Source organism: Fusarium solani, assembly GCF_023522795.1.
Source record: "Fusarium solani strain SB1 chromosome Unknown bctg00000004, whole genome shotgun sequence".
Taxonomy (NCBI): domain Eukaryota; kingdom Fungi; phylum Ascomycota; class Sordariomycetes; order Hypocreales; family Nectriaceae; genus Fusarium; species Fusarium solani.
Genome location: NW_027072152.1, coordinates 2,257,552 through 2,272,525, shown reverse-complemented (window position 1 = coordinate 2,272,525; position 14,974 = coordinate 2,257,552). Strand labels below are relative to the sequence as shown.

The window sequence follows — 14,974 nt, the reverse complement described above, 5'->3', positions numbered from 1 at the left end:
GAGCTGCTGAAGATCGCCGCAGTCCCGCGACCGTCGCCGCAGACCGCAATCCATCCCCTGGCTAGCCCCGTCCGATGGGACCCTCTACTGCGGCGCTAGGGCAGCGACAACATCCAAGGCGTGGTGGTGGGTGGATTCGCGGTGGGTATTATCCCCTGTGGTGGTGGTGGTGGTGGTGGTGGGGAGAGACGGCACATCGAGTTGAACCACGGCGTGTAAGAGGAGAGACAAGACACAGAAGCAAGAGATCGAGACGAAACCCCGTCTCGAGTGGGAAATAGCATGTCACTTTCCGTTGTTGAGGCGGCGGGCGTGAGCTGAGAGCCAGCCATTTGATTCATGACCTGGCGGCCACCTGCATGGCACCGTCACTGGCTGGGCACTGTGATGTACTGTATATTCATCACTTGATTCATGCAGGACCTCCTCGTCCATTGTGCTCTTCTTTACCTGCCTCTTTCTTTTCAGCATAATCGATACATACAATACACTTTTAGGGCTGTGCTCCCCGCCTTGAAATACATCAAAAGCCCAGCAGAGGTTCCCTGGCGGCATCTCTTGGCATCTCTCCTCCTACCCTCGCTCACATTACGACTTCTTTTTTCGATGGTGGTTCAAAATATTATCCATTTGATCTATTTTGAGCCCTAGTCATTCGTTTTTGAACCGGCATCTGATCCATCTCATGAGATATCAGTTGTCCCAGTCATAGAAGCGTGACGATCCCCAACCTCTCCTTCCTCCTTTCACTTTCCTTGCTTGTTCCTTCCTTCTTTCCCTCGTTCAGCATTTTTGCTCAAGTACTTGACTGTCTCCTTCCCTCTTTCATTGGAGACCTCCCTCCCCTCTTCTCCTTCCATCCCATATCCTCTCGGCCGACTCTGCTGGAACAATGAACGGCCACTCTCCTACACACTACAGGTCGCCCTCGGAGGAAGAGAAGATGGGCTTGCTCGACGACAGATCCATCTCTGATGTCGATAGCGACAGCGGACGGAATGACCTAGAACACAGATTCCTCCTCACAAAATGGGCCGGTCCCATCCTCGCTCCTGTCGACTACGTCCGATCAACACCTTGGAGGGTCTTCCTCGTCCGCCTCGCCTGGTTCTTCGTCCCCAGCTTCCTCCAGGGCCGCCATGCTCGTGAGCAGATCCGACCCGCCAAGCTCGCCCCTACGGCATATCTTGATGGCATGCGAGGCGTTGCTGCCCTCGTCGTCTTGTTCTGCCACTTCTTCTACCAAGCCTTTGTCATTGCCAAGGGCTGGGGCTGCAACGACTCTCACTACCACATCCTCAAGCTTCCCATCCTACGACTGTGGTTTCAAGGACCACCCGCCGTCTGTCTTTTCTTTGTCATCTCGGGCTACGCCCTCTCCTATCGACCCCTGAAGCTCATCCGGAGCCGAAGCAGCCAGGACTTCTCCACTGCTATGAGCTCTCTGGTGTTTCGACGAGGCATCCGTCTCTATCTACCTACCGCAATCTCTACTTTGATGATCGTTGCTCTCATCCGTTCAGGAGCGTACGAAGGGACTCGGGCATTTGCTCTGGACCGCACTTACATGAGAAACGTCATCGAGCCTCACCCCACCAGGCTCAAGACAAACTATGCTCAATTGGCGGATTGGGCAAAGGACATGTTTAAATTCGTCCATGTCTTTGGCTGGAAGACTCATGGTGGAAGTACCAGTAAGTGCTTTCAATGCCCTCGATATTTTTTTGAATGTAGCTGACCCTTTCCAGACTATGACCAACACCTTTGGACAATTCCCGTCGAATTCCGTTGCTCCTTGTATCTGTTCCTCACCCTCCTAGGCACTGCTCGACTTCGAACCCAGTATCGACTCCTCACCGTTGGTGGCATCATGCTCTTCACCTACCGAAACTCTCAATGGGAGTTTCTGATGTTCCTTTGCGGCATGGTCCTTGCCGAGATGGATCATATTAGAGGTGCCCACGTCTCGGCCCCCGCCCTCCCCATCGAGGAAAAGACTCAACCCCCTCGCCGCCGAACACTCCAAGGCATCTTCTGGGCACTCCTTAGCATCTTGGGCCTTTACTTCATGAGCCAACCTGACCAGGGGGGCGACACCACCCCAGGATGGATCTACCTCACGTCGTTGATTCCTAAGTGGTGGACGGCCGAGAAGTATCGATACTGGCAGTGTACGGGCGCTGTCATATTCGTACTTTCTGTGAGCCGCTCGGCTAACTGGCAGCGAGTTTTCAACTCGGCTTTCGTCCAATACTTGGGCAAGATCTCATATGCCCTGTATCTAATGCATGGACCTGCCATCCATGCTGTCGGATATCGCTTTGAGATGTGGGCCTATGGCCTGACTGGCATTGAGGGCAACTGGTTCACAGCTGGCTTTGTCCTGAGCTCGTTCTTTGTCATCCCAACCGTTTTCTGGTGGGCCGACATCTTTTGGCGAGCCGTCGACATTCCCACGGTCAAGTTTGCCAAGTGGTGGGAGAGCAAGCTTATTGTCAAGGCCGAGTAGGGGCGGCCAACTTAAAGTACACTGGTTATGACATGTGGTTTTTGGCGTTTAGCGGTACACAGGTTGCGACATGCGCAGAGGATGGGCTCCAGGATGCGAGACCCAGCAGACGGCGTTCTAGGTGGATGAATTTATCATGTTGCGGGATAGAGGACAGGAAAGTGCTCGGACTTTGTCCCGGCGTAGCCTCTTCGGCTCCATTTCCTTAGTCTTGGTCGTGAGGGCGACTACAGTAGATAGCGACAACGTGGAAACATTGTCAGAGATTGAGGGTGAATCTTGTGTGTATGTCGGGGCAGTCAAGGAGAGCTCAGTTCAATCAGAATGTTAAGAATCAATGGAAGCAGATTGAAACAAGATGTCGTATTTTGATCTCCAATGATCTATCCTTTATACGTGTTTAAATATCCTAAACTCCTGGTTTTCCTGACTGATGTCTTCCCAACATGTTATTCCGAACTGGGGCGCTTGTAGACTCTCTTGCCTGCCACCCACGTCTCTCTCACCTTGAGAGTTCGCAAATCTTCAACGTCCACCTCCTCAATAGGATGATCCAGAACAACCCAGTCGGCCAAGGCGCCCTCACGAATGACACCAGCACGGCCATCAAGAAAGGCTCCATAAGCAGGAGCACCGGAGAAACCCCATAGAGCCTGATCCAATGTCAGAGCTTCTTCTGTATGCCAGCCATCAGGACTATCATCAGTGTCATGGCCTGTGTGCGGATTCCGACGAGCCACGGCAGCATAGATGCCCTGGAAGGGGTTCGGTGGCTCAACTGGAAAGTCACTGCCCAGGATGGGCCGGGCAGGGAGGAGGGAGCGCATGCGGTAGGCGGAGGAAGAGAGACGGTCTGAGCCGAGGCGAGAAAGGGCGTACTTCATGTCGGATGTGGCATGAGTGGGCTGGATTGAAGGGAGGATTCCGATGGAGTGGATGCGACGTTGATCGTCTGGATGAATGATTTGGGCGTGTTCGATGCGGAAGCGGTGGCGGGATTGACAAGCGGCGAGGGCCTTGGCTTGATCTTGAGAGTCAGAAGCGTGTTGCGCAGCAGCATCATCTGATGTTGAAGGAGAGGCATCTTGTGCAGTGGCCTCGTTGAGACACTGCTGAACGAGTGCGGCCTCGAGAGCGTCAATGGCATTGCGGTTGGCGAGATCGCCTATAGCATGGATATTGACCTGATATCCATCAGCAGCCCAACGCTTTGTAACGTCTGTGAGGGCTGAGGCGTTGATGAGGAGTGTGCCCGATGTCCAGGGGTGGTCCGAGTAGGGCTCGAGCATGGCACTTCCCCAGCTACCGAGGGCACCGTCTTTCTAAGGGTCAGTATTTATGGAATGATGGTGACTAGGGGCTAGACTTGCCAGCAAAGAGCTTGACACTCTGGACTGCGAAGCGGTCGTCGTCACGGGCAAACTTGACGGCCTCGTCGGGACAGTACGAGTTGCGCTGGGGGCACTCGAGCATGGCGTAGACACGAACAGACCAGTCATCATCCGACGAGAGCTCATTGTAGAGCGTCAGAGTCTCTGGAGTAGCACCAGCATCGTGCATACCCACGAGACCGACCTCGTTGAGACGCTTCATAGCGGTCTTGACAGCTCGGGTCTTGAAGTCGGTTCCGGGCTTTGGCCAGATGGAAAGGACAAGGTCCATGGCATTGTCACAGAAGACGCCCAGGCCTGGCTCACGGATAATCTCGCCGCCGGGGACTGTCTCGGGGAGGTCTGAAGGGAGGAGGTCGAGGACGGGTTGGGATACCCAGGTGCAGTGGACATCGATGCGGTCGAGCATGAGATAGATGTCCTTGAGTTCTGGGTCCTCTGTAATATCGGCCTGTATGGGGTTTGTAAGGCTTTCCCAATACATGAGATGATATATAGTTGACTTACAGCTGTGGGCATACGGCCATAGAATGTCTGGTCCCAACCAACACCACGAACCCAGTTATCCTTGGATCCAGCTCCAGGGTTATCAGCAAGATACTTCTTAATCCTAGACCGCACCTCATCTAGAGTCTGAGCACCAAACAAGTCGACAGAGTGAAGAAACTCTCCATACTGAAGCAAGTGCCCGTGTCCGTCCCACAGACCCGGAATCACGTAGCCATCAGTCTGGTTGTGTAGCTGGTCATCTACCTCCTTGTTCCAGACGGCTGTGAAGATGCCGTCAACAACAGAGAAACATTGAGCGGTGGGAAGCTCTGAATCATGTGTACGCACGCCTGTATAGCAGTACGTGGCTGAATTGGCCTTGTTGAGAGGCTGCTGGAGGCGGTATGCGACTGCGAGGGCGACGACAATGATGGGGAGGCCCCATCTGAGGAAGGGGACAGCCATTGTCTGTCTCCCGGGTTGGCAACGGGGTTCAATGAGCTTACTAAATGGAGATTAGAGTGGTGGTGACGAAGTAGAGAGGATCATCGACTGGCGGTGATAGTCGTGGCAGCGAGGTCGGAGGTGTTATCGATAAGGGATATTTTTGGTTTGTCTTTTTTGGTGGGGGAACGCCATTTCAACAAAGTCTGGGGAAGGAAGCATTGATTTGATCGATTGGATCAGTTTATCCGATCTCGGTCCTCTTTGCATGTCTACTCACTGCTAAACATGTTCTTACATACCTATGTTCCAGATGTCTCTAACGCATCAACTGTCTCCAGGTTGAATGGAACAGTCTGACCACTAACCTATACCAACCCCACGATCCATCAAGCTTGTTCCTGGAATGACGGGGCAATTCTGCCATGTGGCCGCCCATCCCGTCCTTGCCGAAAACTCAACCCCAGGCTAGCTCCAATATCTATTTTCAACCCCCTAGCTAATGCCACGAGCTGAGACCGAAGCTGTTGAGCTGTTCCTTTGATGCCTAGGCCTTCTGCAAGCTCTAGCGGGGATGCGGGGCAACTGAGAACTCCGTCCCTGACCGGGAGCGAGATACGATGAGCTTCCTAGCAGCTTGGGGACTAATTCAATGACCATGTTGCACAAACGGATCTGTGATGAGGGATGCGTATCCGACGGCGTTTCGAATATCGGCCGCCTACCTACCTACTTATGCGACTATAAAACCGTCAGCACCCATCTGTATACCTCATCTCTCCTCAGCCCACATCCAAACGTCACCATTCTTCCACTCTACACTTCCCAAAATCCTCGATAAACCAAAACCACCATGACCCTCTCGCGCGCAGACCTCGAAACCCTCACGGCAACTCACGTCCGCGACGCCATCCCCTCAGAGCCCCTCGCAGCCGCGCTATCATCCCCGCCCTTCATCACGACCCGCTCCCTCGTCAACGTCCGCGACCTCGGCGCCGTGCCGGGAAGCGCCATCCGCCCTGGCCGCATCTTCCGCTCGGGCATGCTCGATGCCGCCGCCGCCGACCCAGAGGCACTCGCCTGGCTGGCTGCCAATGTCGGCACCGTCTTTGACCTGCGCAGTGAGCGCGAGCGCGCTGGGTATCCGAGTCCTGAAGTTCCTGGTGTCAAGTTTATCTTTTATGAGCCTGATGGTTCATATTCTGGGTCACCTGACCCTGCTGTTTTCGCTGTTGATGATGGAAGTACTGCTTGGAGAGAGCAGTTGCTGGCTGTTGCGAGGGCGTACAAGCCAACCATCCGCGCTGTCCTAGAGCACGTGAGAGATAAGCCCCAGGAGCCTTTTCTCTTCCACTGCACAGGCAAGTATACCTCCTATTTAAAATACAAGTAGACAGGCACTCATGTATCACAGCCGGCCGAGATCGCACAGGAGTAGTCGCCGGTCTCCTCCAGACCCTCGCCGGCACGGAGCAACCCGACGTGGTCTTTGACTACATGCTCTCCCGCATCGGCACTGAACAAGCTCGCGACCGGCTCGTCGTCTTCATCAAGACGGCCCTCGGCGTAGACGACCCCGAGACGCCCGGGTTCTGGAACATGGCGAGCCTGCGGCCGACCTTCTGGGAGGCCTTTGTCGAGGGGGTTGATGCCGAGTTTGGCGGATGGGATGGCTACGTCACCAAGGCCTTGGGGTTCTCGGCTGATGACTTGGAGACGATCAAGAAGAATCTGAGGGCGTGATGCCAGATGCTACAGGGTGGTGGTTATTTTTGGATCGTTGTGGTTGATGCCATCAGCCAAGGCTTCTCAGTTGGATTACCTCGCAAACTAGTGATACCAGGCGTAGCAATACCAACCCATGCATTGCTGTGAGACAGCTTTTCTTGCCTCCAAAACTTGAGCGATATCATTAACCATTTCGATCTGGACATTGACGTTTCACCATCTCGATGCAGTTAATCCTCCTGTTCCCCCAGCCCTATGACATCACTCCAACTTTGGACCCTGCATCTCGGTCCCCACTGAACCTCCCACCAATGAAACCACAATCCCCTCCTCCTCCAAAACGTCAAACCGCCACCCTCAACTCCGTCACGTTTTCAACTTCCAAGTTTCTTCTGTGCAACCGTTCAAGCAGGGTCCCTTTTTCCTCATACCGCAGATCTTTTGCAAACCAGGGTCTTGGTATGGCATCAGAGGGCGTAATATGTGATGCAATATCCTCAAAAACTTGCAATTCTATAGCTGTCAATCGTGTATATAACATGCGTCTCAACTCCTCCCATAGCAGCCACTCTTAAGACAATCAAGATCAATATCACAAGCCACACAAAGCACAAGCACAATCAAACTACACCATATTTTCCCAACAAAGACAGCCCAATATGCCTCTCACAAGAACTCACCGCCATACTACCCCCCGCCGCTCCATCTTTAGCACCCGCCGTCGTGCTCCGGCTCGCTCCCACCACACTGTCACAACCACTACAACCACCACCAGGAAGCCTCGTCGTGGCTTCCTGGGCGGTGGCCGCCGTACCCATGCTGCTCCCGTTCATCATCAGCAGCGCAGACCTTCTATGAAGGACAAGGTCAGCGGAGCCCTTCTCAAGCTCAAGGGTAGCCTTACTCGTCGACCTGGTGTCAAGGTACGTTTTCTCAACATAATCAATATCCTGTTAACAGCAATCACTGACTGGTCTATCAACAGGCTGCTGGAACTCGACGCATGCATGGCACTGATGGCCGTGGCTCTCATCGCCGTGCCCGTCACTTCTAAACCGCCAAGAACAAGAATCAGTAGAGGATGCTGAGCATCTCAAGAGCAGGACGTGTCCATGACACACATGTACGATTATGATAAACGATACCCTCAGTCATGTTGAGAAGAACTGTATTATTATGCCGCATATCAAGCAGCCTAAATCTTTTGAACTTTCAGTCGCCAGCGACTTATCTGTTACAACTTGCAGTCAGTCGAGACTACCATACCGTAATTCCTAGCACTCGTGTCTTTCCCATCAAAATTCGTACAAATCACTCGTGCTCCTGGGGTGACTCAACCTTCCAGTCTCTGTGCAACAAATCCTCTCATCTTTGACCATCCTTTCACTCCGACCCCCAGGTCTTCGCAGTCCCGCTCACTGCAACTCGTCCACGTCATGAGGGGAAAAACCTGATGGGCGATAAGGTGGTGCCAGTCGAATATCTCGGCGCAACTTGAGTGGATTCTCTGATACCAATTGAACTCGTGCCAGCGGCATCATCGACGGCGAAGACCCTCTGCGGCGGTGTGTCTTCCCAAGTGGTAGTCCTGCGACGTCGTCGATGTTGGAGATCGACAGACGGTTCCAACTTCGCCTCTTTTTTTTCGTAAGGCTTCATAGAAGGACTCGTAGACATGAAACTAGTTGCAAGTTCGTCCAGGTCATCGATACCGGCTCCAGAAACCTTAAGGTCCGTATACTTTCGGAAGGCCATCTCCAAACTTTCCAAGGCTTCCTTGCTGGGAGATGGATGTTTCTTCACCCTCTTAGACCCGAAAGCATCCGTTCCCCCCATCGCCTTCTCCCAACCCTTTCGAGCCTCGTTCACCGATTCAACTAGTGTTCTCTTTCCAGAGTCAGGTCGAGCGAGCTTTGGGTGATGCGTTCCTACAAGCTCTCTTTGTCCATGGCTCAGTGACGTGCCAGCCGGTCGCAAACTGGTCTGCTTTTGTATGAGCTTTGGAGCTTGCAGCGTGGGACTTTGATCGGAGCTTGATGTCGAAACTCGCTCAACTCGAATTCGAGGTGTCGACGATCCAACCGGTGTAGTGCTCAAGATCCTATCCTTAATGCTGTCGTCGAATTCCTTCTCGGACTCAAAGGGGTTATGCGGCAGAGGAGGTATGGCACTCTGATCGTTGTTCACACCCTTCTTGAGTCGACTTTCGAAACTTGTCGGAGTCCGCCAGCCACCACCCTCGGAAAATGGATCGTCCAAGGACTTTCCGCTCCTTAGTGATTTGCCGTCATCTGCAACAGGCTTTCGAGAGACCTGGCCACCGACAATCCGCTGGACCTTCCTCTTGTTGAGATTGTCCCCTTCATTCAAGCGGATCTCAATCGTACTAATTGGAGACATGTTGCTGGGTGAGGATGTAAGTCCCCTCTCCAACCTGCCCGACTTGTCGTTGTCCTGTCCACTATGTGACACTTTCTCCGGTGTCCCTGTTTCTTGGGGCGATGATTTCGCATGTAGGCGATCCCACGCATTCGAAACCTTGGCAAAGACCTTTGCTGGGACCATGCGAGTGAGCTTGGAGGCTGAACTATTGGCCCGTCGAGGTGGTGAGGGCTTCAAGGCATCAGTGGCGGCTAGCATAGCGTGGAGTTTCTGGTTGATATCATCAGGGCTGTTAGGCTCTGCAGGCTCCTCAGGAACTACTGCGTTTTTCTGATCCTTCATGAGACGACGTCGGACGTTACCGTCAACAGTAGACAGCGGCGCAGATACTGGGGCCTTCAGGTTGTCTGTTGGGTGGAACCTGAAGGGGTCAAGGGATAGCGTCCTGGTAGGGCCGAGAGATCGCTGCAAGCCCCTTTCCTTTCGCTTCTGGAGTGCATCTCTGGGCGTTCGAGCCGTGGCAGCCCGTCTTGGAGTTTCTCTGAGTCTCTTTGGCGAATGTTTGCCAACTCGCAACTGTCTAGTATGCGACTCGGCAGGGGGCGGTGGCTGCTCAAGCGGGGAGGGTAGTTCAAGTGGCGATATAGCAGGTTCGCTTCCAACGGGGAATGAGACGTTTGGGGTAGTAGCCCGACGTTTGTTTGGAGATGAATCTTCGCCGCGGGCTTGTAGGGGCAGAGTCGAATCATCCAGCAGTCGGCTTGCCATCTCTTCAATACTTTGCGGTTCTCCGATGGTTCTCTTCCGTGATGTTCGTCGAGGTGTGTTGCTACCCGTAGCAGCTGAAGATATGGGAGAGTCTTTATGAGTCAGTTTTTGTTCCTCCGGGCAGATTGCGAGAACTTTACTTGATTTTCTTCGTGACACCGACTCCGCCAGGTACCTTTGGCGACGACGTGACCCCAGAGACCTTAACAGGCCCTTCTTCCCGTAGGTGACTGTGGTAGATGGCATATTGGGCGTTGCGCTGCAGGTGACTAACAAACAAAAAATAAAGGAGTGAATATGTGTTGGGCCGACAGTTGTTCACAGAGTAGATCAACTGCGGCTGATCAGCGAGCTGTGCCAAAACGAATCAAAAGCGGGAGATATCGCCCCGGAGAAGGATCACCACGAAAGCCGTCGATGACTGAGGAAATGGAATCTTCGCTGATGTTCACCAGGTGAACTCCATATTCCAGTTGAGAGCAGACTCGCAGAGGTCCGAGGCTCAGGTCAAGGCGAGAGGTGATGTGAGGAGGGCAGAGTTGGTGATGACAGATGAGGGGGAGAAGAGAAGGAAGGAACTCACGCGTGCCGTAGGTTTTATCATTCGTGGAAGGTTACAGGCTCACCTCTCAACTTTTTTAGCCATCAAGGGAAAAACGGAAGGTACGCACGCTGTAATCTTCAGGCGGCCGGTGCGATATCGGCTGACATTTTCTACAGAGACCTGCCAGTGCCGGGAAAGAGGCCCGGAGTGTCACTGGGCCAATATGAAATGCAACTGCAAGGCACCTAAAGAAAGAAGATCCTAGTGCCCTTTGTTTTCCATGCCAGTGTCTGTATCTCCCTTGCAAGGGTCAAGTTCAATGCCCGTCTCAACAACACCTCTTCAGCACAAACACATAATTCTGCTGTCCTACCTCAGATCTCCTCTTCCCTCTACCGGAAGAGAAGCGCCTCCTCGCTCTGTTCCGTCGCCATACCGAACTCAGCACCACATTGATCGTTGCACTGCAGTTCATGTTCCAGGCCGACTCTTCCCTCGTCTTCTCTCCCCTGTGGCCCTGTCTCCTCTGGTATACGCCAGGTGAGGTATTAACGTTGCAAATTGCGATCAAGTTCCAGCCATTGACTCAAACAGGGAACGATATTGTTTTGATAGGCCTCCGACATGACGGGGTGGGAGCTGAGAGCTTGGCGTGTTTCTGCAACTTGGACGAGCGAGTAAACTCGCGTATATCGTTTGAGTATCTGCACATACGCATGTACTAAAATGATGGTCGTTTAGCACTTGCGGCCCATAGCAATCCTACCCAATTGCCGCAGCATAGGTATGTATCGAACTCATAGAGGGGTTCAAGTTCCCAACAAGTGAATCACCCCTGCTCCCCATGAACGTCACCTGCATGCATTGAGTGCAGCGAGCAGCAACCTTGCAAGTGCAGATCTGAATGGACTGTTACACGAGAAGCGCAATTGGGGAGTTCCAGCTTGAGACAAGACACCTTTTGGTTCGGTGTGACCTGTTGCCTACCTACATGTTGGTAAAGGGACGCGACCCGAGACTTTAATCAGCCTCGAGCGCCATCGCCGTCGCATCTCAAACAATAACGCAAGTCGAGAGCATCTGAAACAATGTCTTGAAGACGTGGCACAGCAGGTATCACTTGCTACGATCTTGTGCTTGGTGACCTTGACATCCATCCGGGGCCAACTGTAGTCGATGAGAGCCGCACGTGATGGAGGGCGCCACAGTCTGATGTGGCTCAGCATCGGCTCGTAACGGAACATCGGTCGGAGATGCAGAAGCCAGTGTGGCGCGATTTTACATCATGGTGAGCGTTCGCCGCTCGACGGTTGCCCAAAAATTTCCCCTTCTGAACGAGAACGAGCCCACGAACGACAGGGGAACGAATTGCCCTTTACGACTACGATCCCAAGAGTCACGATGCTATAGTAATGACACTGGCTGCCCTTCTGCCTCTCCACGACTCCCAGAAAGCGACACTTTAGATCCGAAAGTCCCGGCAACTTTGACTTATTCGCCCCTCTCGTCCGTCCGGTCTCCGAGGTCGCATCACGAATTTCTCAAATACGCCCACTTCAACAGGAACGGCTGAGAAGGATATCGGTCTGTGCCTTTAGCGGGACTCCAGTGCTCTGCGAAAAGCAAGTCTCTTTTAGAATCATGTTGCGACAACCTCTCCGCGGCGTACGCGCGCCGCTTCGAACCTTTGACCAGGCAGCCTGGAAGGGCGCCTGGAGGAGGTTCTTCACCTCGCAGACGGGAGACAAGGCCTCCCGTCAGCTCTGGCGGTTAAAGACGGCTTCGTGGGAGAGCATGCTGGCGCGGCTGCGAAGCACCCGGTTCGGAACTGGCTCAACGACAACACCAGGCATGATGCAAGGCCTTCTGAGGCGCGGGTTCCGGTTCACGGCGCGCCGCAAGGGAGCCAAGGGCCCGGTCGCCAGCGACGCCGAGAAGCCCATGACGCTGACCGCCCGGCTCAAGAAGCTCACCAAGGACTACGGCTGGGCAACGGTTGGCGTCTACCTGGGGCTGAGCGTTTTGGATTTCCCCTTTTGCTTCCTTTTCGTTAGGATCGTGGGGGCAGAGACGATCGGTGAGAGAAAACTTGCCGCCGCAGACTCACGTTTTACCCGCCGAGGCGTGTATAGGCGTGCGTGCTGTGTTGTTGAACCAGATGGCTAACGTGCGCCGACTGATTTAGGCAAGGTCGAGCATTACGTCGTGTCGTCGGTCAAGGCCATGATTCCCGACTCGGTTCGGGAGACATGGCACGAGTACTGGCAGTCGTTCAAGAAGGCCGAGGTGCAGGCGCTTGGCGATGACGATATTAGCGACAAGATGGAGATGGCTACCTGGAGCGTCGAGAAGGCCCAGGAGCGGAATCGCGCCGCCGATGCTAGTGAGTATCCCCCTCCCTTCTTCTTCCTGTTCCTGGGCGCTTGGGGGTGTGAATGTTACGGCTCTTTGTTGAGTGGAGATGAAGAGCGCTTGGAAGAGACTTCGTCCAAAGGCTAACGACTCGATTTCCTCCGGTAGGCCTAGCGACTCAGCTGGCGCTGGCCTACGCCATCCACAAGAGTTTCATCGTCTTCCGCGTGCCGCTGACGGCAGCCGTCACGCCCAAGGTCGTCAAGGTGCTTCGGTCATGGGGCTGGAAGATAGGAAAGAAGAGTGGTTAGACTAAGAGAAGGTTGGAAGTCATGACAATCTAGAAGTCTGAAACTAGAAGCCGACCAAGCTTGCCCAGAGCAGCCCAGTAGCACTTGGTTGAAACACCCCACACATTACCGCACCATTTTCTACCTACCCTATGGCTCTTTTACGAGTCTTGTATTTCTAGCTGTTACTTTAGTTTAGATTTCCAGAGTGTTCACTGCTGTGGTAGACTCGTAAGATATTGAATGATCCCACAGTTGCTCAAGCCGCTCGCCTCAGTCACCGGAAAGTGAAAATGTGACTTGCGGTAAAACGGACCGCCTCGTCTATTTTGGGCAGGTCTCGGGACATCAGACCACCAGTATCGCGAGGCTTTTACTCCCTCAGCTTGGCTGCATTCGCGAGGTCAGCGGCAACCGAAGCGACGAGGCGACCCAGCAACCCAGCTACCATGGATGAATGGATCCTTCGGCTGGAATGGGACGAAGCAATTTACATGCGAGGACCCCCGATCCAGCGGCTAACCAAGCAATAGCGCAGATCAGCCCCCCTGAGCAGAATGCACCTAAAGGGAGCTCACCGATTGATTGAGGCCAGCCACTGTTAATCTGCAACGTTTGGCTGGATGGAATGTCCCCGACTAACCCCCTGCTTCTCACCACGGTCTCAGTTGGCGGCTGAAACTCTCAACTCAGCCTCGAAAAGCCAAGACCTTCACCGACAGGGGTAGGATACAACGTCGGGCGTAGAAGGTGTGGAAAAGCCGTTTTGGAAAGGCGAGGACGCGACGCAACCTGACTCCATAGAAGCTCCGGGAGAAGGGGATTATCCTTTGGCCTTAGACGGACGGACGACTCATGCTTGCGCTTCGGGCTGGGGACCGAGATGGAACTTTACGGTCCCGTCCCTGTTCGGTCGGGGCTCTGGAAAGGACTGGAAGGAAACCCGTCCGTCGAAGGAAGTGGAGACGGGATAGGATTGGTTCGAGATCATCCAGCCTAGGCATTTTACTTGGCCCCGGCCCCGGACGTTCTGGCTTCCGTCACTGCCTGCCCTGCCTGCCCACTCAAGAACCGAGGGTTCTATCCCGTCCTGGCATCGGGCTTATCAGTCGGGAATAACGGCCCAAGTTTTGGATCCTAGGATCCATGGATCCATGTTTCGAAGGGGGTGCCTGGTGAAGTGGAGACTTGGAAGGAAGGCAAGGGATGGAAAGGGTGTCATCCATCCCATCCCATCCCATCCCATCCATGCCATGCGCTGCTCGCCGCTCTGACCCATCGAGGCGAAGCATCCATGCAAAGCATTGACCAGATTGGAAATACGGATACAGATTCACAAACTTGATCATGACCACGAGGGAAATCGACGCCAAAAGGCGGCTCCGCGAGGCCACAAGGGGTTGGGTGGGCTCCGCTCCATTGCAAGAGGGGCCAAACGCACGCGAGTCACCGTGTTGTTCATCATGACTTTTTTTCTGTCTGCCTTCTTTTTTTGCTTCTCAGGCCCGTCGTGCCGTTTAGACTTCCAAGGATCGCACGAGGTCCCCGAGGGCTGAGACGTTGAAAGCGTGCTACTGTGCATGGTAACGACAAGGGCGTCGGCCGACCCTAACTGCGGTCGGCTTTAACGAGCGAGTAGAAGTTTCGATGGGCTTGACCGGTTCAACGGCACAAGAAAAAAGGTTGAGGCGACAATAGGACAAAAGGCTTGGCAACGTGCTGACAAAAAGCATAACTGATTTTTTTCTCTCTCTCTTTTTACTTTCTTTTTATTTTGGCTTCTTTTTTTGTTTGCTCTAGCTTTGGACTGTCGATGACAAGTTTGCCCCAGAGCAACATTCGTTGGCGCGTGAGAATAGAGTTTCGAGATGAAGCGGCGGCGGACAGGCCTGGGCATTGGCGGACGGTTCGTGGAAATTGCGACTAGACGTCAGGAACTAAAAGGAGCGTCAGACTCAAGGATCAGGCCAAAAGACCATGTGGGAAGTGGGAGCCTACCTAGTCAGGTCAGCATCCCATTCGGACTCACCTACTGTAGCTAGCTGGGTAGCCAGCTGTAACATCGTCAAGGCCAGGC

The 14,974-nt window shown here is 53.7% G+C and overlaps 7 protein-coding genes across 7 annotated transcripts; 4 read left to right on the top strand and 3 right to left on the bottom strand.

The window, feature by feature from the left end:
• Positions 1-892: 892 nt before the first annotated feature.
• MRS44_007768 (uncharacterized protein) lies at positions 893-2,509 on the top strand (the record flags this gene model as incomplete). Its single annotated transcript, XM_046272098.2, has 2 exons — positions 893-1,694; positions 1,749-2,509. 2 exons carry the CDS (start codon positions 893-895, stop codon positions 2,507-2,509), a joined length of 1,563 nt encoding a protein of 520 aa, XP_046134225.2.
• Positions 2,510-2,958: 449 nt separating this feature from the next.
• Positions 2,959-3,798, bottom strand: MRS44_007767 (uncharacterized protein; the record flags this gene model as incomplete). The annotated part of the gene is made up of 1 exon (XM_065620648.1): positions 2,959-3,798. The coding sequence occupies one exon, from the start codon at positions 3,796-3,798 to the stop codon at positions 2,959-2,961; it is 840 nt and encodes a 279-aa protein (XP_065476720.1).
• A 64-nt stretch (positions 3,799-3,862) lies between these two features.
• Positions 3,863-4,854, bottom strand: MRS44_007766 (uncharacterized protein; the record flags this gene model as incomplete). The annotated part of the gene is made up of 2 exons (XM_046269245.2): positions 3,863-4,351; positions 4,408-4,854. 2 exons carry the CDS (start codon positions 4,852-4,854, stop codon positions 3,863-3,865), a joined length of 936 nt encoding a protein of 311 aa, XP_046134226.2.
• Positions 4,855-5,686: 832 nt separating this feature from the next.
• Positions 5,687-6,576, top strand: MRS44_007765 (uncharacterized protein; the record flags this gene model as incomplete). Its single annotated transcript, XM_065620647.1, has 2 exons — positions 5,687-6,151; positions 6,289-6,576. The coding sequence occupies 2 exons, from the start codon at positions 5,687-5,689 to the stop codon at positions 6,574-6,576; spliced, it is 753 nt and encodes a 250-aa protein (XP_065476719.1).
• Positions 6,577-7,220: 644 nt separating this feature from the next.
• On the top strand, positions 7,221-7,615 carry MRS44_007764 (uncharacterized protein; the record flags this gene model as incomplete). Its single annotated transcript, XM_046284037.2, has 2 exons — positions 7,221-7,484; positions 7,547-7,615. The coding sequence occupies 2 exons, from the start codon at positions 7,221-7,223 to the stop codon at positions 7,613-7,615; spliced, it is 333 nt and encodes a 110-aa protein (XP_046134228.1).
• Positions 7,616-7,995: 380 nt separating this feature from the next.
• MRS44_007763 (uncharacterized protein) lies at positions 7,996-9,957 on the bottom strand (the record flags this gene model as incomplete). Its single annotated transcript, XM_065620646.1, has 1 exon — positions 7,996-9,957. One exon carries the CDS (start codon positions 9,955-9,957, stop codon positions 7,996-7,998), a length of 1,962 nt encoding a protein of 653 aa, XP_065476718.1.
• A 1,939-nt stretch (positions 9,958-11,896) lies between these two features.
• MRS44_007762 (uncharacterized protein) lies at positions 11,897-12,918 on the top strand (the record flags this gene model as incomplete). Its single annotated transcript, XM_065620645.1, has 3 exons — positions 11,897-12,389; positions 12,441-12,684; positions 12,750-12,918. The coding sequence occupies 3 exons, from the start codon at positions 11,897-11,899 to the stop codon at positions 12,916-12,918; spliced, it is 906 nt and encodes a 301-aa protein (XP_065476717.1).
• Between the last annotated feature and the right edge of the window lie 2,056 nt (positions 12,919-14,974).